The sequence below is a fragment of the Schistocerca serialis genome, chromosome 2 (genome assembly GCF_023864345.2).
Source record: "Schistocerca serialis cubense isolate TAMUIC-IGC-003099 chromosome 2, iqSchSeri2.2, whole genome shotgun sequence".
Classification (NCBI taxonomy): Eukaryota; Metazoa; Arthropoda; class Insecta; order Orthoptera; family Acrididae; genus Schistocerca; species Schistocerca serialis.
The window spans coordinates 611,314,205-611,337,407 of NC_064639.1; the positions used below are offsets into that span (position 1 = coordinate 611,314,205).

Genomic DNA, 23,203 nt, shown 5'->3' on the forward strand with positions numbered 1-23,203 from the left:
TTTTTTTATTCATTATTAAACCTACTCCTGCATTACCCTTATTTGATTTTGTATTTATAACCCTGTAATCACCTGACCAAAAGTCTTGTTCCTCCTGCCACCGAACTTCACTAATTCCCACTATATCTAACTTTAACCTATCCATTTCCCTTTTTACATTTTCTAACCTACCTGCCCGATTAAGGGATCTGACATTCCACGCTCCGATCCGTAGAATGCCAGTTTTCTTTCTCCTGATAATGACGTCATCTTGAGTAGTCCCCGCCCGGAGATCTGAATGGGGGACTATTTTACCTCCGGAATATTTTACCCAAGAGGATGCCATCATCATTTAATCATACAGTAAAGCTGCATGTCCTCGGGAAAAATTACGGCTGTAGTTTCCCCTTGCTTTCAGCCGTTCGCAGTACCAGCACAGCAAGGCCGTTTTGCTTAATGTTACAAGGCCAGATCAGTCAATCATCCAGACTGTTGCCCCTGCAACTACTGAAAAGGCTGCTGCCCCTCTTCAGGAACCACATGTTTGTCTGGCCTCTCAACAGATACCCCTCCGTTGTGGTTGCACCTACGGTACGGCCATCTGTATCGCTGAGGCACGAAAGCCTCCCCACCAACGGCAAGGTCCATGGTTAATGGGGGGAATATGTATTTACTGAATTAATTTATCAGGCAGAGATTGCTACCATTCATATATATGGTACCATTCACATCTCATTATATAGTGAAATGTATGAAAGTCATTATGCCATCCAATTATGAACAAGAACTTTGTTTATTAATTGCCACTCCACACACATTACTGACCTGTGCCACATTGAATGTTTATAGTGGCTTCAGTAAAGAACTGTGCTTGTATGACTTATGTTTTTATGAACTGTGCTTAATACAAGACTGAAGTTTGTGATGTGTTGCCAATGAACAGTCACTGATTGTATGGGCTAACCTGGTTTTTGTGATACATGAAGAGAGGAGTTGAGAAACTGGTCTCCATTCAAAGTGCCAACTGAAATTTAATAAATGTATTAACAAGTGAAACTAAAAACAGTGGTGTTGTGTTCGTTATTGTTTAACACTCTTCAACACCAAAAACATTTTCAGTTTTGAGGTGATGAGCTTGTGGTGCTACCGAGAAGAAGAAGCTACAAGGAGATTGGTACCATAATGAGTTCCCATAAACTTAGAAACATGCAACTACAATGATAAATGCCTGTGCACAAGAAACATTTGAAATAAAATCCAGATTACTCCTCACTCAGTAGATTCTTTTTCTATTTCATTGCTAAGACCTGAGCAGACAGAAAGCACCCTAGTGTTATAACTCTGGCCACAACATGTGGCACCGAGGAACACTACACAGATAGGAGCGACTGCAGAGATGCCATTACTGAGTCGGCTGTCACATAGTGCAATTGTCGTGGTAATACATGATCTGGAAAAAATAACTAGGATGTGATGATTTTGTGGGAATGACAGAGTAGGTTGCGTAGTGCGATTCCATTTTATATTTTAGTTGTAAGTTAAAAATTGTGGACAGAACTGAGTACGTCAAACAAAGAAAATATCCCCCCTCGAAGAAGAAAAGACGTGTTGGTTGCAGCACAGCAATATGACGAAAGTTTTAAAGAACAGCAGCACCTGTGCACTGAACTAGATCTAAAGGAAATGAAATTTTCAAATGGTACATATAGTTACTTTTGTATCCACATAGATAAAAATGTTTCCAGCGTTAATCATAAAGCAAAGTAACCTACAATGTGCGTCCTGTCTGATATCTTTAACAGTTTCTTAAACACGAAGGTTTTATGGCTTATCACACTACTTTATTTTGCATTGTGCAATAGCTTCAGGTGCGGCACATTGCTCTGCCATTATACAGAATCCATTTACTTACTGCTGGAGAGATGGAGTTCTCATTCCATGATTAAAAACTACTTTGGTGTGTTACATACATTTTGCTTGCAGCAATGCAAAAGTCAAAATATATGAGGGAGTAAAAAAGGGGCATTCTTTTTTTAAAGCTATATGTTTTAAAATTATGCGCAAAACAACTTTATCCCCTTCAAAATACTCTCCGTTACAACTAATACATTTGTCCCACTTTCCATTGTTCAAAACATTTTTTGTAGTCAGCTTTAGAAATAGGTGACAGCCCCCCCCCCCCTTTTTTTCTCTCAACTTCTTCAATGTTGTCAAACTGTTGTCATCTCATACCCATTTTCATGTGCAGAATTAAAAAAGTGTTGCACAGAGTCAGGTCATGCGCGTAAGGTGTGAGTTGCGTGGGGCAGCGGAACCATGCCATTTTTTAGCCAGAGATGGCTGTATGTGCAGGTGTGTTGTCTTGGCAGAAGAATCAGCTCCTGTCTGCCACAAATCAGGTCTTTTTTGACGTACAAGATAACCCACTAATCTGAACACAAGTTTTTTTTTTTTTTCAATATTTCGTCGATTCGGACAGTTGACAGACGTCCAAAATGAGGAATGTCATCAATCGACATGTCACCATTTTTCAATCAAGCAAACCACTTGTACACTTCAGTTTTTCCCATAGCGTCATATCAGTAAGCTGTTTTCAACATTAAAACCATTTCAGCAGCATTTTTACTGAGTAGAAAACAAAATTTCATAGCTGCAAACTTTTCATTTACACTTGCCATCATAAAAAACTAAACAAGAACAAAACACTAGCAAAAACAATCACTGCAGATAAACAGAATAAGCCAGGTCGACAACATAGGCAGCACTGAATTGTCAACGATTTGAGCTATACACAAAATACACAAGCTCTGTCCATGGCATTGTTATTCCAGTTTTTGTACCAAATGAAAAGCAACTAGAAACAGAAAATTGCATCGTGTTTTTTGAGTTATGTGTAATGAGTAAAACTGAAAAGATTGCACGTAAGGAAGATTGGGTTCAAGGCACAGCGAATGAGTCAGCATTTGGAGAAGCACCTGCAGTTGCTGGTCGCAATGGTGACACGCTATTTTTGGACTACTTCCCACTCATCAATACGTTCACTGTCAACTTGAAGCATTAGTCAATGAGCACTAATTTGTATTTAAATTAGTAAAAATAGAGAGCCTGAATATTCAGTGTTTATCAACAAACCAAGTGTTCAAATTTATCCATATTAAAGTAAAAAAGCTTTCAATGATATATTCTTGTCACGATTTTTCTTTTTTTCCCCCTCCTCCTTTGTTTCAGGTTTAAACAAGTAGCATGAAGCTGTGTTTCAGCAGGAAGTTTTCCATTTTAATCCTGTTTCTGGTAGTTTCTATGTCCTCAGCTTTCCTTTTTTTATGTTGTTAGTAACCAATAATTATGAAATAATTTATTTAATAAATAAAGCACCACTCCATAAATGTAAGGAACACCTAAATACCTGACTTCGTTTGTTTATACATTTTACTCTCATTATTGTGACTGTCTCATGCACAATGTAATCTCCACTTGTTTAATACTTTGATGCTTCTGCCCACCAACAGTCACAACGAGTGAAAATTGTAAAGCACCACTGATAAATATCGTTTTAATACTTAACTGCACAAAATTCTAAATTTGCTTCAAATAAGAAATGTATTTAAATTTATTTGAATTCTGCAAACAACAGATAACAAGAATGTGATAATCAACAAACAACTTCACAAGCAAGTGTCAAAATGTATTTTAAAAATGTTTGAATATGTATACGACTTCAAAAATGTATGAATTCTGGGTCTTTGAACTAAATTCCTGGAAGCAAATTTCCAGTCTCAGTCTCAATCATAAAATGTTCATTTTGCCTTTAATATTTTTGCCATATCTAATGGCGTTATTTACCCTGCTAGCCGTGTGAGCAATATTGCCTAATTTATTTATTGTACATTTGTTTTGGACAAGAAATCCCGACTTTTAAAAAGGAACGAGTTTTAGTTGAGTAAGAAAGTGAGTGATAGTGCTTTAATGTCTACTATAATTTGCAACTTCCATTTCTGATTTCTGGTCAGAATCACAATAAACTGACTAACTAATAATAAAACTCTGATATTTTTTTTATAGTTTATTGTAATGTGAAAATTTCATATCAAGAACATACCCCTTAGGTACTTCCTGATGCAGCATATAAAAAGGCAAAGAGAAACCACACACCATAAGGTTGTGTACAATGGACATACTTCCTGACCAGTCGGCTTTTCTTCCTTTTTCCATTTAGAAAATAAGAGAATATACCGAAGTAGAACGTAACACACTTTCAAATGCCATGCACATTATCTAACAGAAATATGTGAATTTGAATGGAATTCTTATACATGAATAGTTCATGCTATTCTTAACAAGATATCAGTTAGTCAAACAAAATGAAAATAAACTGAGAGCAATACAAAAGAAAATAATTAACGAGTAACTATTAAACAAATGTAAATTACAATTAATAGAAATGAGATGGTCTCATACAACTGAGGCAATATTTCAAGATGTCACGTAAGCTGTCACATCCATGTAATATAAAGATGAGAATGTTCAAGACATTCTTCTGCTTCTGTCATGTAAACACACCCTTCTGTCCAAACTTTCTCAGTTTCATTCTCAGTGAGAAATATATATACAGATGTTCTCTGGTAAAAACTACTGAGCAGGTTCTTTTAAAACAAAGAAAGGACTCATATTATATCATGACCAAATGGTAGGAGAGAAAAGGTAGGGCGCCGTGACATCCTCACAAGAAAAAATTTAGACTCAACAGCATTTTCCAGTATCTTTAAAAAATAAGTTACTTTATATTTTATAACACATTAAACTAAAATAAGATTTTTTCCATATTTCAGTCTGTTACGCAGTAATTTTTGCAGTACATTTCACAAAATTCACTGGAACAGATGCAGTCATTGCTTTCACACTGTTATGTGAAATACTTCCAAGATACAACAGTAAAGCTGTACTGCCACATTTGTAATACTTGAGAACTTAATATCATAGCTTGTTCATTTGCAACACTGTTTATTAACTAAATTCAAATCTCTTTCAACTGTTTATAACTACAAAGTTATTAGCATCAACAAATCTGGCACAAGGTTATAAAGTTTCTTTAGAATTTTTTTTTTACTAATGTCATTCACCATGGATTATAAGGCCATATTGTGCAGATAAACTGCATTAAATACCCATTCTACTATGTGCATAAGTAAAAGCTATTAAAAACATTGCATAACTTTACCGTGAATATGCTGAAAGGTTCAAAATTAAACTTCAAGCAAACAGTATAAGTCAATACCTAGATAAAAGCTTGATAAAGAGCAGTTATGTAACAAAATATGGCATTATATTTCAAGTCGTGCAAGTTTTCATTTATTGCCCATATACAATAATGTTGAAAAATATATGTGCCATAGAAGTTTTATTTATATATATATTGTCTGATACCAAAATCTGCAATTCATCTGTCTGTTTATTGAACATGGAAGCATTAGTTTCACAGAAAAAAAGAACAAATAGAGTAACTGGTGTCAAATGATCATTGAAATAGAGCCCTAGTCTTTCCCTGTCACAATATTCCTTCCCCTTTAACTAAATTATCGCAAATAACTTGTCACTCAATTCCATTTACACAGCGTGTCTCTCTCTCTCTCTCTCTCTCTCTCTCTCTCTCTCTCTCTCACACACACACACACACACACACACACACACACACACACACACACACACACACACACTACCATTCACTCAAATATGCAAAAATCTGATGCATAACTTGCACCTCTAGCTTCTAGAAGAAAGCACCTGTGAATGTTCTTATTTCTGTATTTCACTCAGTTTTCATTATTCACATTATCAGTTCATAAGTGAAATGTCTGATTGCCGCCTACAATGTTTCATGCAGTAACCACTGTTTCTGACAGGGAAGCAACAATACAGCCTTCATTGCACCCATCCAGGTAGCATTCAGACTATATGGATTGTATACAATAATTCAATGTAGAATGCTGGTAAATCCACTGTTATGAAAATCCTTGCTGCTCAGATAGTTGCCCTTTCTTCCACTGTCTTCTCAGCTCTTCTTGTCATGTTGCAGATAGATAAAACCACCTTAACACTCACTCTTCTTTAATAAGCCAACTTCAATTTAATATTTAAACAATTTATTCGATTACTTTCAGTACTTTACCTATGGCAATAGTTTTACCTGGAAAAAAAAAAGAAAAAATTAATCTGATATTTTGAAGAACACACTCACATAACACTATTTTTAGTTTGTTATTTGGCAGTGCTATACAGCTTACAAAAATTTTGTCGCTACCAGGGAGATTAAGGTCCAGCTTAATATGAACAAGGAAGATAATTACTGTAAAGCTTAATGAAGGTGTCCTGCTGATTTCACATTCTTTAAGCTTCAGTCAACAACAGGAAAGACTGTCACTCTATTAACTTGAGGGTGGCTATTGTGTTTGATCAAAAGGTTTCTTTGATATTTCCCGATAAAAATTCCAAATATCCCTGAACTAATGTTTGTTATGTAAAGAGCAGTTTTTGCTTTATTATTTTTATCAAAAGTTCTATCAGGACAGTAGACAGCAGACAAAAAACACCCATGGCCAGCACCCAATTCCTGCTGGTATTCTCTAGTCTACTATTGTGGTACTTTATTACACCCAAGTTATCAGATATTGCAGATATTGATGGTCCCAATAATACCTAGATAAAAGCTTGATAAAGAGCAGTTATGTAACAAAATATGGCATTATATTTAGCTGCTGAAACTGGGAAGTTGTGGCCTGCTTTACGTCAATGGTGCATTCAAGGGCAGCATTTCTGCAATTCAAGGTGACTATGTACTCTACTTGAGTGCCCTTCACGAATTATTAAAAGATATACCAGCAGAAAGAGCTCTCTATTCTAAATCTTGTGGCTCTTATACTGTTAGGTGGTTGAAGAATTCATATTTACCTCCTTTGTCCCTCAAAAAACAATGATAATCAATCCGCACATCAATATCAAGAAATTCATTGAGGGCATACAGAAATTCACTAAGTATGTAATGAAGAACATACCTGAATGATAATGCAAGAGCTACTGAGAAGTCATGAATTTTGCCAATGATCCACAGTTTAGCAGCTAATGTCTACCTACTCCACTGAGAAATTCAATCTGATGATCCATTAGTTCTGTTTCTACAGATTCCTGGCCTTGATTTTGAAAAATGTGAAGTAATTATTTATGAAACTATTAATGTTGTATAATTTTGCCCCGATACAACTGTAGGTTAAAAGCACTGACACAACTGAAGCTGGATAAAAGAACTGACAATCGAATTGCTCCGGTTTCAAAGAGAAAGTAAAAGCATTTCTGGAAATTTTACTGTGTAAAATATGGACTCATATGATGGCAAAATCTACAAGTAGTTTAGACTGCACCCTTATTGTTAATAATTATGATGAGAGTCTGAAGTACTTAAATAAAATTCTTTCAATACTTTTGGAAAAGTCACCTTTGCTGTTCTATAGGTGATGCAGAAATGTGCCAGATTTGTGAACTTCTAACTTGCCCATAAGTGAGAGATGCACTGTGCCTTATAGTGGTGTAGAAAACTGATGATTTCTGAAGATTCCTTTTTGGGGAAAAAAGAAACATTCATGTAAGTAGGTGTGAATTAAGACTGCCTCTCTGATGGCAATATGACTGTAGATCAAGGCATCTCTGTAAACACAGTGACTACTTGACATTATAAAAGAAGAAGCATCTGGTACACATTCCTTCATTACTATTATTCTTCACTATGTGATGTCATTGTGAAACAGCCTCAGATATATCAGACATCCTCACAGGAACACATGGCGAACTGTCACGTAATATCAGTAGACTTTTGACAGAAATGATGCAACTTTTCTCAAAGCAATGCTTTAGATGTTACAGGGATTGTTAACTTGAAGCACAATATTCTAAGCTGGTGAAGTACACTTTGCAATGAAGTTAATAAGAAAGAACCAAAGCCTGAATATCCTGTTCTAATCCAAAAAACATGGGCCTGTTCACATATGAATATGCATTTATATGGACTTTTTAAATTTAAAGCACACCTTTGCATTTGTGGGAACGACAGTTCATGGCTACATTACAAATTTTCAGTCATTTTTCACCCTTATACTACAAACTATGCAATGGTGAATGGATCTGGAGCCAGAAAATGAAGTGCAACAAGATTCCTGAGGTTGATGAGAGCACTGGTGGGAGCAACAAAAATTGCAACTTTTCTTTACGCAACTTAACAACCAGTAACAAAATGACTCCACACATTTCCTTCCATCATCAAACAACCCAATTTCGCAATACAACACCTAAAATTGTTTCACTTATATCAGGTAATTCTTCCACGTCTCCAATATGGGTGCTACTGTTGTATTTCCACATAGAAGTCATAAATGCTAGTTACGATGCGCACTGATAACCATCGACTTCACAACTGCATAAATGATGCATGGTTTCATACACATACAAGGCAACTAATTATGTTATGATGACTATATCTCACAAGTACACAACGATGAACAATGAAGCGGAAAGATTGCTCAGAGGTCAGGCAACATCATTTACATAAAAGCATGCGGCACATAAAGACACGAAAGCGTATAAATTAAGGAAGTGATAATAGCGCTTTTTGGAGATTTATGTGTATTAAAATGTAACTGCTGTGAAAGGCAACATCAGACCCTGTATTTATACTTCTCATCTGAATACTAACCACCACTAGGCAAACTGCGGCAATCACTATTATTAGGACTAAATGACTAATTGGAAAGCGATGAAAATTCACCTGTAAATAGAAATGGCTGTATCTTCAAACTGTGCAAAGGAAATTTTTTTTTCTAATTAATGTCTTATTTCTATGAATTTTCAAAGTTGACATTTGCCAAAAAATGTTCAAAAAAAGCATGCTTGCTCTTAAATATTACCAATGTACGTACCCCATTTTCAAAGAAAATACGATATTCATATACTGAATAAAAGTAGACATTTCCACAATTCATCAAGACGTAACATGTTGATGTTTGTCATGCAATGTAAACAAAATCTCAAATTCAGAGGCAAACCATAATGAAATGGATAGTAGTACACAGTTTTTATCTACTGATTTGGTATGTTCTTTGAGCTGTATACAGGCCTAACAACTTCTAATAACTCTAGACTTATCGTAGTAGCTTGTGAGCGTAGGGGAGAAGAGTAAAGAAGAATCCAAAGGCAGCAAAGTCATTCTTTTTCTGTAAGACAACATTAAGACAGAAAAAATATAGCATAAGATGGCAAATCTTAAATGCTGCAATAATAAATACTTTTCATGTGGTAGCTCATTCATAGTAACATTCCCATTTTCCCCATAATAAAAATATGATATAAAATCAATGTTGACATAAATTCATAAGAAATCATGCCCTTGTCTGTTTCTTCTTCATTTCCCACCATGTAGTAAACGGCTGTCATATTATATCAATGTCTAGAGGATAAGAATATGAAAAGGGCAGCAATAAAAACAGTAAAATTTCTGTTAATAACAGCCCTGCATTAGGTGACTTCTCAATTTAATAACATCAATTTTCCATGAGCAACATACAATACAGCACAGACAAGAATTTATCTGTCAGAAAAATATGTTTTAACATAGTGAGAACTCCATGATAATCAGAAGTAACAGCAGATATGCCACTCATATAGCACTTCTCTGGTCAGGTGCAGGGAGTAAAAGTAAGATTGTGCTGCAGGAACCACAAGAGGGAAGGGCCTATCTTCCCCATGGAGTAATTGATGCACGATTACTGGAGATTGACGATGAAGGGATTGAGTACTCAAGGCACTGCCAATGACCTGGCCATAGTAGTGGCAAAATCTGATGTCACTGGTATGGGATGCAAGGAGGGACAGGAAAAACTGTTTTATTTTATGGATAATTATAGTGTTACTGATTTGCCAATCTTGTTATTTTCTGTCAATATTAGCTTTATTGGCTAATATTGGCAACATTGGTATTAGTTTTTGGGGGCTGATCTTTCAAGTACTGCATGTTCCTTATTTTTGTCTAATGTCATTGCTTTTCGCTGTTATGTTGGAAATGAAAGTATATACATCAATTAATATTAAACCCTTTAAATCTAACCAGTTAAAGAAAACTAACTTTCCAACCATAATCTTTGTGGAAGTATTGCTGTAACATCAATGTTCTCCTCTGAGATATTATGCATCCCATCCGTCAAACTTCACTATAGTATGAAAACGAACGCCTATAATGATGTCCACATGTAGGCATCATATTTGTATTGCTCCAGAATATCTTACACTGCTGATTCTAGTCATTCTAGGTACACATAACAGAGTTCGCCATGTAAGCATTAATAGAGTTCATCCCATGGCCGAAACAGGAACCTAGGGCTATGAACATAGATTAGATGGATCTGTGGGCATGAAAATTGTTAGCCTAACTTGAATGTGCAACACAGTGCATTTCACTGTTTCCTTCATCTCTGCCTTAAGTCTTCATCCCTTCATATTTCTCAAATGTTTGTTCTCTTAATCACCGAATATTCATCTCTCCACTATAACGAAATAATCTTCACCTTTTGCTTAGAACACAGTAAAACTGTTTATCCTACAACATCAGATTTAATGATATTTTTGTACAGCAAACTGAACCAAAAATGACGTGATTTTGAGAAATCATTAGTGCAGTGCATCAATTAACTGCATATTATTGTGCTATGCAAATATAAATATGAAAAACACAAATTACAGGAAATTAACATCACAAACACATAAATTAAGATGGTGCCAGTGTGGTTTGCTGCTATCAGCCCAGTCACAAAAACTTATTTATGGCTACGAAACATAACGCAGATTGTTTATTTCAATATTATTTTTAAACAATGGAAAATCCAGGATGGTATAATGACAATATTATGAAAAGGATAGTTGCTACTCACCATATAGAGGAGATGCTGAGTAACGGATATGCACAACAAAAAACTATGAAACACATAAGCTTTTGGCCAAAAAGACCTTCATGGGAATCAGCCCCCCCCCCCCCCCCCCACACACACACACACACACACACACACACACACACACACACACACACACACACACACACGACCACAGTTTCTGGCAGCCGAGGCCACATGTTGTGCGAAAGTGTTGGGAAATGAACCCCGGTGACTACAACTATTACTGGAATGGAGATTGCTCAAGTAGGGTATTTTCATGTGATGTCACATTTAGAGCCGTAATTCTTGACAGAGAAAACTGCTACACTTAAGATTTACAACATATTTAAACGGGAAAAACGAAAAATTCTGAAGTTTGCGACAATATGTAAAAGCAGACAATTTAGCGTTATGTAGCTAATAATCACAGATTTCACATCATTTTTTGCTTTGTTGTATATGTGAAATTTTCCTGTCCCTAGACAAAAGTGATCATACTCTTTCTGAACCTCAAAATATGAGAGGTGATTGGGGACTAAGTTCCTGGATTTTATCAAACGTGGAAAATCCAGGACGGAATGTAACAACATTATGAGAAGGAAAGTTGCTACTCACCACACAGCATATCTGCGACTCAGCATCCCTGCTGTATGGTGAGTAGCAACTTTCCTTCTCATAATATTGTTTCATTCCTTCCTGTATTTTTATGTTACATGATTCAGGTAGCACACTATGGGCATCAGGGAGGGATGTCACATCTAAAATTGACAACAAATGACAGTTGATCACATGACAAGTTTACATGAAGCAGCAGACCACAACCTGAACAAACTGGCTTGTCCGTACAATGGGAAGTCATATGTTCGAACTGTTGGCATTTGAAGCACCACATAAGGATTGGAAATATGGCTTCGCATCAAAATAGATCATGATAACTTTCTCAGGCAGGAAATCCTGTCAAAGCAAGAATGAATACTCAAGGGCCAACCTTGTTGTCTAGTGGGCCTAGATACGAAGTGGAACCTTCACATAATTCCTGATCTGTACGCAGTGTAAGTCCCAGTGAAAAACTAAGCCCTGTCCCATGTTCAGGCTCTTATAGGGTGTTACGGTAACAGGTGCTTCACCAAGTTTCTTGCAAGAGAGTAACATTCGGGAATGGGTAGGATTGGCTGTTTTGATTAAGACCAAACGTCTCTATTGTTTCTAAGGGAACAGATTTCTCCAAATGCATTTTCAGTATTATCTACAAAGACACTAGACCCATTAAGTAAAAAGAACCCTCCATCAGCCCAGGTGTGCACTAGGTACTGAGGGTAGTATGTTTCTGCAGTCCACTTTATTTTGTTTTTCTGCCATTGTGAGACCAAGGAGTTCTTATGGAGTAACCATCAGCACTGAAGCATTCAGCTGTGTCTGAAAAGAACTGCTAGAATATCACAGCCAACAGTTGATAACTTTAGTTTTTTCACTATACAAGATAACCGCAATGATGCCATCAACTATGAACAAGAATTCTACCCACAAGTGACACACACGTACATTACCTGGCCTCATGGCCACAGCCTGCAGCCCCAATGCTCAAAACAAATGTGAACCTATTCCTTGGTACATCTGGGGAGATAACAGCTTGGAACCATAATATGTTCTCTTTGTAGTCTGTGGGCTACCAACATAAAGTTATCCAACAGCCCGCCTCCATAGACCAGCTACCATGCTGGTTTGTTGCTGAATTTTTGGGTGTGGGGACCAAACATGAGCTAATTGAAATAAATGCTGTAAAATAAATAAATTTGAAAAGCCATAACTGATTTCCTACATACAAGCTAGATTGTCAACAGGAAGTAGGTGCTACAGACCAACCCTGAGGAAAGATGTAGTGCTGAGTAACAGTGCAGCACAGGAACAGAAAGAACTGTAATGACATGAGGCCTCCATTCTTGTTATGAACTGTGTGTGTGTGAGTGTGTGTGCGCGTGTGTGCATGTATATGAGGGGGACGGGGGCGGTGGTTATTTCTTTTAGGGAGTGGAGGTAGTGTATTTCTAACTAGATAACGTTCAGACACTAACTAGATAACGTTCAGGCAATCTCTATTAATTTTTTTTTTTTAATTTTTAGCAACAAAACCTTCAAAAAGAGACAGCAGTTAGTCCTGAAAATAGGATCAGAAAGATCTACAAAAAAATTCTATGATGAAAAGATTTATAAATATTTCTTTTTTCCATTGTGGTTGCCTAATGTATGTTCAAAATATGCCAAGTTCAAAATGACAATATATGTTTTCACCTGTCAGCTGAGTTTTGGTGTTAGAATGTGAATGGAGTCAGTTAACCGGGACTAACCACCTAAGAGCAACTGCTTACTAATAAACAGAAAACAAAAATAATATGAGAATAATACGGTACTGCAAAATACTGGGTGAGGAAAAAAAAAAAGAGAGAATTCAGAGCACACAGCACTCCATCAGACCACAGCCTTTGGAAAATGATTATTCCTCTCCTCACTCTGCTCGCTCTGACTAGTTTTACTTCCTATGTATGTATGGTTTTACTGTTCAATGGCTACTTTATACAGTAACAGATTAACACTACTCATTCTGTTTACACACAAGGAAACACATTCCACATAAGACTTAAAGCAGCTCATTCTGATCAGAAAAAAAGTTAAAATAGAAAACAGTATTGTCAGTACAGTTAGGGAGTAAAAATGTCAATATTGATGGGAATTAACTCTACTGTCCACGTAACCCCCCCCCCCCATCCCCCACCCACAAACACATATATTACAACATGCGAGTGAGACAAGTCTAAGAAAGACTACAAGGGATAGGCAAAATAATGCGAACAATGGCAGTAATGGGATGGTTGTGTTTGATGGTCAACAAAGCAAGTAAGGCATGTATTGCGCTGGACTGTGAGTGTTCAGTACGTACTAGGCATCACCGCAGGTTGTTTATGAGTAGTGCACACTTTGTACTTGCTTTCAGAGGCCAAGGTCAACATGGAATGAAAGACCTAACAGAGTTCCAAAGAGGGCAGATTGCAGGTACCCGATTAGCTCGAGCATCAGTAACCAAGATAGCCAACTTATTGAGTGTTTCAAGAGCAACTGTTTCAACAGTCATGACAGCCTACACAAAACATGGAAAGACATCATCATGTAAATGTAATAGTGGGTGCAAATCAAAACTAAATGACAGACATCATCAACACTAACCAAATTTTGTCAAACCAACACAAAACAGCAGTGGCTAAGGTGACTGCAGAGCTCAATAGCCATTTTCGAGACCCCAAATCTATCGATACTGTCCAGCGAGAATTCCACAAAGCGAATGTTCAAGGACGAGCTGCTATACCAAAACCATTAGTGACAACAGCTAATGCAAAGCATAAAATATGGTGTAAGGAGCATAAATAGTGGACGGCTTATCAGTGGAAACACATCATATGGCCCAACGAGTCTACATTTTCATTATTTCCAACATCGGGCCAGGTTTACGCCTGGAAAACACCAAAAGAAACCTAAAATCCTAATTGCTTGAGTCCAACGGTTAAGCATGAAGGAAGAAGTGTGATGGTTTGGGCAACCATATCATGGTACTGTGCTGGTTTCATCATTACTCTCAAAGGCTGTGTTACAGTCAACGTTTATGTGAACATTTTAGGTGATCAGGTGCACCCCTTGATTCAAATGTTGTTCCAATAATGATGCCATATTTCAGGATGACAATGCACTCTTTCAGGGAACCAGGACAGTACTATCGTGGTACGAGGAGCATGCAACTGAACTGCAGTATCTTCTCTGGTCAGCACAGTCCACAGACTTGAACATTATCGAACCCTTGTGGCTGGTATAGGCGCGCAAACTCTGGAGCAGGTTTCTGCCTCCCTCGTCATTACAGGAGCTAGAGGAGGTTCTGATCAAAGAGTGGCATAACATTCCACTGGAAACTATACTATCATTATATGCCAGTACTCCAAGAAGAATCGCAGCTGTATTATGGGCAAATAGGGGTCCAACACCTTATGAATAAACCATTCCCAAGCAAGTAAAGGTGTTCACATTATTTTGCCTATCCCCTGTATGTCATGTCTAACAAAACTATGCCCTGTGTTAAGTAGTGCAGTACACATGAACTATCAGATTAATGATAGCTTCTACAGAAGAAAGAGTTTTCAATGCAACTGAGATAAGTAATAAGTGAGTCAAGATATTATTATATTACACTGAAAGCTTGCTTGTAAACCATATGCAATCTTTCTTCACGAGCGGTGACTATATTCTCAAATAATGAACACAGAGATGCTTGAAGTCACTGTATTTATACCAGTATTTGATTGCAAGAGTTTATTTTTACGTCTAAACCTGTTTCAATCAGTAATGTTCATCTTCACAATAATATCTCTGCAAATATAACTGTAAAAACAACATATAATTTCTGCCGAGGTGTCGGCAGCATCAGAAAATACAATATGTGATAAAATTGAAGGATAAAGTTTGTGGAAGACCCATACAGTGGGGTCTGTGATGATACTGCTGCTAATTTGAAGATGGCTGCTGTCAAATGAAACTGGTCATCAAATAAAATTAAAAAATCTCTTGGCATCAAAGACTGACACAAATACTGCAGTTAAAAACATTTTTCTAGCACTGGCACATAAAGTATACAGTTTTTTTACATTGATTAACAAAGTAAGTGTAACTGAATTCAGTGCGAATACACTGTTTTAAATTTGGCACAATTTACTAATGAAGGTATCCGTGATCTTTTACAGAAGAGTTTGACCAATGACTTCTCTATTCCCACACTACTTAGAAATATGTCCAGTTTAAATTTTTAAAGCAACTTACTTACCTTCATCTCTTAGTGTAAACCTTCCCATCTGGGGAAAAAGTTTGAATTGTTCCATGCAAATAACACCTGCACATTCTATCCTCATAATAGCAACTTGGTCTTGCTTCACAAAGCGGGGCCTTGTCTTCGACTTTTCACCAGTTTTCTTGTCCACCAGACAAATTAAGGCCTGGAATAGATTTTTCCCCAGAGTGTGTATTATATACACATAACTACACAAGTATTAACTATTACAGTGACATAATCATGAATATGCATAGCATTACCATTTAATAATGAATAAATGTGAAATCTTTCAAAATTTTATTTACATTAATTTTACAAGTTGATCCCAATTTCAGTTTCATTTTTAATTACTCTCTATACTAAACAACAAGTTAAATCCAACTCTGCTTTATTCTTACTTTCATTTCAGTACTTTAATAATATACATAATCTACATACAATCAAGGATATCCACAGCTGGGAGCTGGGGGTGGGGGAAGCTGACCCGCGCAACCCCCCCCCCCCCCACCCCCCGCCACAGCTCTTGGGAAAAGGAAAAATATATTGTTGTCAGGTGTATTTCTTCCAGGAAAATGATTCAAAAGTTGGTATTATCAATGTTTCAACTGGGGCATTTTTAGGGCTACTTTCAAGTAGCCATTCATCTTCCATAATATTAAAAATACTTCATACAGTCAGGTCTTAGCCCCTCCCTACAAACTATCGTATGGATGCCCTTGTGTATACAATAGTCTATACTACTGTGAAACTGTTTACTACTCTCCCCTTCAGCTACAAGGGAGTGTGAAATGAATCTGACAAAGTAAGTTAAATGTCTCCATTTTGCTTTTCCATTGGATAGAGATGTTCAATGGATGTTCATAACATTTCATCTAATGAGAAAGGAGAGGGAAAATATTAAGGACTTCTCAGATCAGAAGCAAAGTGGTGATTCAGTACGGCATTATATTTTTAAAGTTTGAATTTCACTATATTATTCTGCTGTACATGTATACTCAGAGAGGAAATGATTAAGTTTAGCAATACCTGATCCATGTTTTATATTATTTCATGTCTGACAGTATACATGCTCAACAGAATTAAAAAAATTGGAAATTTCAGAGCAATATCAACTTTAAAAATATAAGCCTTGTAATACAACCTTATGTCTACTGAGAACAACAAATACGTCCAAAATACCAGCCAATATGTTATGAATGTGTAACACTATACAGTATGATTTATCTTGTGTTCCATTAAGTACTCCAAGCGAATAAATTTCAGTATTAAAAAAATACTTTATTTGTCTGAACCTTGAGTGTTATATAAAGCTGGAACATTGGTCGAGGAGCCGGTATTTAAAGGTGACGGCCCCGACGACAAAGGCACAGCCAACACCATCGTCAGTTTTGGAGCCATCAGTGTAAATAAAGGTGTGACTGGCAAGTCGCGCACGAAGTTCGACAAACCGTGAGCAATACACTGCAGCCGGAGTACCCTCCTTCAGGAGCGAGCTGAGGTCGAGATAAATAGGAACCGGAGCCTGGAGCCAAGGTGGTGTCGGGCTCTCACCCTCTCTGAAGGTGGTAGGGAGGGCAAAATCCAATTGTCGAAGCAGGCGGCGAAAGCAGACTCCAGGGGGCATCAGGGCAGACACATACAACCCATACTGACAGTCGAGAGAATCGGAGAAGGAGTGATAAGAGGGGTGGTCGGGCATTGACAACATGCGGCAGGCATACCGACAAAGCAGTACGTCGCGCCGGTAGGTCAATGGTAATTCGGCAGCTTCAACATAAAGACTCTCGACGGGACTAGTGTAGATGGCTCCGGTCGCAAGACGTAACCCCCTACGGTGGATGGAGTTGAGATGGCGTAAGAGGGATGGCCGAGCAGACGAATAGACGAGAATCCCATAATCCAGCTTCGATCGGACTATGGACCGATACAAGCGAAGCAGGACAGTGCGATCCGCTCCCCAAGATGAACCATTAAGAACTCTGAGGACATTAAGGGAACGTGTACAACGGGCAGCCAAATAAGAGACGTGCGGAGACCAACAAAGTTTCCTGTCCAGTGTGAGCCCTAGAAACTTAGTTGTTTCCACGACTGGGAGAACAACGGGACCGAGATGTAAGGATGGCGGAAGGAATGCTTTATATCGCCACAAGTTGATGCAAACCGTCTTCTCTTCAGAGAACCGGAAGCCATTTGCCACACTCCATGAGTATAGGCTGTCTAGACAACGCTGAAGGCAGCGCTCCAGGAGGCATGTTCTCTGGGCACTGCAGTAGATCGCGAAGTCATCGACAAAAAGAGAGCCTGAGACATTAGGTGGAATACAATCCATAATAGGATTGATCACTATGGCAAAAAGGGCTACGATCAAGACGGAGCCCTGAGACACTCCGTTCTCCTGGAGGAAGACGTCGGACAAGGTGGAACCCACACGTACCCTAAACTTTCGGTTTGTTAAAAAGGAATCAATAAAAAGGGGCAGGCGACCGCGTAGACCCCACCTGTGCATAGTGCGGAGGATACCTCCTCTCCAACAGGTATCATATGCCTTCTCCAAATCGAAGAACACGGCTACCGTTTGGCGCTTTCGCAAAAAGTTGTTCATGATGAATGTCGACAATGTCACAAGGTGGCAAACAGAGGAGTGGCGGCGACGAAAGCCACATTGAACATTGGTAAGTAGCCGTCGAGATTCAAGAATCCAAACTAACTGAGTGTTAACCATGCGCTCCATCACCTTACAGACACAGCTTGTAAGAGAAATGGGGCGGTAACTAGAAGGAATGTGTCTATCCTTCCCAGGTTTGGGTATAGGAACAACGACGGCGTCACGCCAACGCATGGGGACTTGACCTTCAGTCCAGACGCGATTGTAGGTACGAAGAAGGAAGCTTTTGCCTGCCGGAGAAAGGTGTGCCAGCATCTGAACGTGAATGGCATCTGGCCCCGGAGCAGAGGACCGGGACAGTGCCAAGTGCTCGTTCGAGTTCCCGCATAGTAAAGGGGGCATTATAATGTTCCAGATTCAGCGAGTGGAAGGAAGGTCGCCAGGCCTCTTCTGCCTCTTTCCTGGGAAGGAAGGCAGGGTGGTAATAGGCAGAGCTCGAAACCTCCGCGAAAAAGGGGCCGAAGGCGTTGGAGACATCCACAGGATCAACAAGGACCTCATTACCTGAAGTCAGGCCAGGTACCGAGGAGTGGGCCTTAATGCTTGACAGCCGACGCAGGCCACCCCAGACAACAGAAGAGGGAGTAAAACTGTTAAAGGAGCTGGTGAAAGAGGCCCAACAAGCTTTTTTGCTGTCTTTGATGACTCTACGGCACTGCGCTCGGAGTCGTTTGTATCCAATACAATTCGCCAACGTAGGATGGCGGTGAAAGGTGCGTAAAGCACGTCGTCGAGCACGGATAGCGTCTGTACAAGCCTCATTCCACCAGGGGACGGAAACGCGATGTGAAGAAGAGGTAGTACGAGGAATGGAACGTTCGGCAGCATTGATGATAACAGCCGTGAGGTATTCGACCTGACTGTCACAACTGAGAAAATCGTGGTCTGGAAAGGTCGCCAGGGAGGAGTAAAGTCCCCAGTCAGCTTTCGGTATGTTCCAGCTCGAAGGACATGGGGATGTGGTGTGGTGTAGGAGACGAACGACACAGGGGAAGTGGTCGCTCGAATAGGTGTCAGAAAGGACATACCACTCGAACCGACGGGCAAGAGTGGTAGAACAGATTGAGAGGTCCAAGTGGGAGTAGGTATGAGTGGAGTCCGAGAGGAAAGTCGGGGCGCCAGTATTGAGGCAGACAAGATTGAGATGGTTGAAGACTTCCGCCAAGAGGGAGCCTCTCTGACAGGATGCAGGAGAGCCCCAAAGGGGATGATGGGCATTGAAGTTGCCAAACAATAAAAACGGCGGAGGAAGCTGAACAATCAGGTGCATCATGTCAGCCCGACTAACTGCGGATGACGATGGAGTGTTGACGGTACAAACAGAAAAAGTAAAGGCAGAAAGAGTAATACGGACAGCTATTGCTTGGAGTGGGGTGGTCAATGGGATGGGATGGTAATAGACATTGCCCCGAACGAGCAACATGACCCCATCATGAGCTGGAATACCGTCCGCAGGGGTGAGGTCAGACTGCTCCTAGGTACAGTGGGTAAAAGCAATACGGTCAGTTGGGCACAACTTGGTTTCCTGGAGACCAAGGACGAGCGGACAGTGCAGGCGGAGGAGCAGTTGTAATTCCTCCCGATTAGATTGAATATTCTCGACGGCCGCGGAGGGCCAGGTTTCGAGGGAACAACGCTACAACCGGCGGGAGGCGGATCCTGTTCCATCGAGTCGTCGCCAGCTGCGGCCGCTTTCCCGGGTTGCGTAGGAGGGGCAGCATCATTCGCCGACAAGAGGCCAGCTGAGTGCCTGGCAGCAGAGCGTCCCAGCGAAACTAAGGACGGCCGGGAGCAGCGACTCGCGGATGGAGCGTCAGACGAAACGCGCCGGGATGGAGAGGGGGATAAAGATTTCTTCTTGGAGGCTCATTTTTGTGAGTGCAGCCACATCGGAGCAGTGTGTGAAATTTGTCTGAAAACCCATGCCCAAAGCAAAACATAGATCCCTACGTGTTAAGTTGTCACGGCAAGACACAGTTTGTACTATTTCGGTGGCTACACAACTTTGGAAAGTTGACTGGGTGAAATACACAAAGTGTTTAGGTGAACTGATATCAGATCTTGAACCTCTTTAGACATATGACGCTTTTACTAATGCTATAGGAAAGAACCCTCTCTTAAATTGATCCCACAATGTAGTAGGTCTCAGTACATGCATGGCTTACATGCCAAGCTGGTCAATGGATAATCCAGTCTATGGACGAAATAAAGAGATAATGTTGGATTAAGTTGATGGAAAAACAAGACTAAGCAAAAAACACCAGAGAAGCGTGGAAGCTACCAAGACATCTGAATAATGACGTCCTCTACCCATGAACATTACAGCCAATCAGAGCACTCGTCAGTTCTAACATATGACAGGACAGATAAACAAAAACGGTCACCACAGCTTCAAAAAAATACTGAACAAGAAACATTCAGTCTCTCCAAACATTTCAATATCAAAGAGTTGGAAGATCCCATGGGAAGAAGTAGGCTAGCAAGGCAGCTGGGTTACATGATATATGGAACAGATTCACAAATGTTACCACTCAACAGATTCTACAGCTTTCAGGAACTGTCTGGAACAATGTCAAGTCCCTAAAATCTTGAGAAAGACTTATGTGGTTGCAATTATGGAACTTTGTACACAGCCTACAAACTCATAGAACTTCAGACCAACTTCCCCGTGTCTCATCCGTATGAAATTTTTGAAGGAATAATTCTAAATTGTATAACAATAGTCATCAAACCTCTCCTAATTCCAGAGTGTGGTGCATTCAGGCCAGGAAAGAATTTACATGGATTCTTAATCTGACACAGCATGTAGAATATAGGCTTCAACATGATGATATTACTGGAGCCGCTTTTTTTCATTTCTCTTTGGGATACGACACTATACATAATAGTTTTAAGCAAGAGCTACCATCTTACCACGGACTTCAAGCTTACACAAATTATTTGTATACTGTTGTACAATTGTTGTACCAAATTCCAAGGTCAATGGAGCAGATGGAGAATACAGGAAAATGGTCTTCTACAAGGCTGTGTTAAAGTGCCAGCGCTGTTTAACTTTTATGCTAATGACCAACCACTCACACTTCATACAAAGAATTTCTTGTATGTGGATAACCTAGCCCTGGGTACTCCAAGGTGTTACCTTAGACCTCTCTCTAAACTTCAAGACAGATTGCATCAAAATTATGGCAAAGGTTTCATCACAAATTGCCAGCTATGTAAGGTAACTGGATCTGTGTGGGGTGTCCATCCTCTGACAACAAGGAGTAAGGACACTGTCCTAGCAATCTGCTGTGGAATATGCTTGTCCTGTGTGGTAGAAATCATCTCATGGAAAAAGAAAGTTGCTACCTTGAATAAAATCTGCAGCCTACTCACATGCTATTTAAAACAATAAATACAGAAGTTTTATTCACCACAAGTCATAGTTCCACACAATATCGAGACGTGAAGTGGCTACTAATATGGAGATGCACTGTTTGTACCATTTCAGCCTATCCCCTTCATGAATCAGCTCATCTGAAGCTCAGAATTGTTCTTTTGAGTATTCTTCTACATTTCAATCAGACTTAAGGAAAGATGGGGCTGAACTACAGAAACAGAGGTACCCACAACATATCAAAATTGAATAATTGCCACCAACGGATGAAAACGCATTGTGCATGTAGAGGTCCGTGAACAGAATTTGCACAGGCATTGCAAGATCTAAGAACACACTCAACAAGTGGGGCATCATGCCAGACAGACACTAACTGTGCGAATGTTTGGAGGAACACACTTCTCGTCATCTCGTGAAGTGATGCCATTGTCCAGATTTGAGCACAAGGTTGAAACTGGCACTGGCTACAGCAAATGCCATCATTGTAGCCAAATACTGGTCACAATTTGTATAAATATTATATATATGACAAAAGTCATTGCAATATGTACAGATATGGATGGCAGTAGTAAAAGGGCTGTGCATTGGCAGAGCTGTAATTTGTTCTCATGTGGTTCATACGAAAAGGTTTCCAACGTGTTCATGGTCACACAACGGGAATTAACAGACTTTGAACACAGAATGGCAGTTGGAGCTAGACACATGGGACATTCCGTTTAGGTCATTGTTAGGGAATTTCATATTCCACTTCCATAGTGTTAAGAATGTGCCGATAATACCAAATTTCAGGCACTACCTCTCACCATGGACAATGCAGTGGCCAACAGCAGCCTTCACTTAATGACCGAGAGCAGTGGCGTTTGTGTAGAATTGTCAGAACTAACAGACAAGCAAGACCACATGAAACAGCCATAGACATCAATGTGGGACATATGACGAACGTATCCGTTACGACAGTACGGTGAAATGTGGCATTAATGGGCTATGGCAGCAGACGACTGACAAGTGCCTCTGCTAACTGCACGACTTCACCTGCAGCGTCTCTCCTGGACTAGTGAACATATCTGTTGGATGCTAGACAACTGGAAAACCATGGCCTAGTCAGACGAATCCTGATTTCTGTTGGTAAGAGCTGATAGTAGGCTTTAAGAACAGTACAGGCTCTAGGAAGCCAAAGACCCAAGTTTTCAACAAGACACTGTACAAGCTGGTTCTAGCTCAATAACGATGTGGGCTATGTTCATAAGGAATGGCTGGGTCCTCTGGTCCACCTGAACCCATCCTTGACTGTGTGGCTACAGTTGCCTGAGACTGCAGTTGTGTGTGTGTGTGTGTGTGTGTGTGTGTGTGTGTGT

The 23,203-nt window shown here is 39.5% G+C and overlaps 1 protein-coding gene across 1 annotated transcript in view; it reads right to left on the reverse strand.

The window, feature by feature from the left end:
• Positions 1-4,027: 4,027 nt before the first annotated feature.
• Positions 4,028-23,203, reverse strand: part of LOC126457655 (eukaryotic peptide chain release factor GTP-binding subunit ERF3A) — a 65,330-nt gene continuing 46,154 nt past the window's right edge. Inside the window, exons 9-10 of the mRNA XM_050094145.1 lie at positions 15,802-15,970; positions 4,028-6,163 (exon numbers count right to left, since the gene is read on the reverse strand). Of these exons, the coding sequence (XP_049950102.1) occupies positions 6,120-6,163; positions 15,802-15,970 (213 nt within the window). The 3' untranslated portion in view covers positions 4,028-6,119. The remainder of the gene's footprint in view (positions 6,164-15,801; positions 15,971-23,203) is intronic.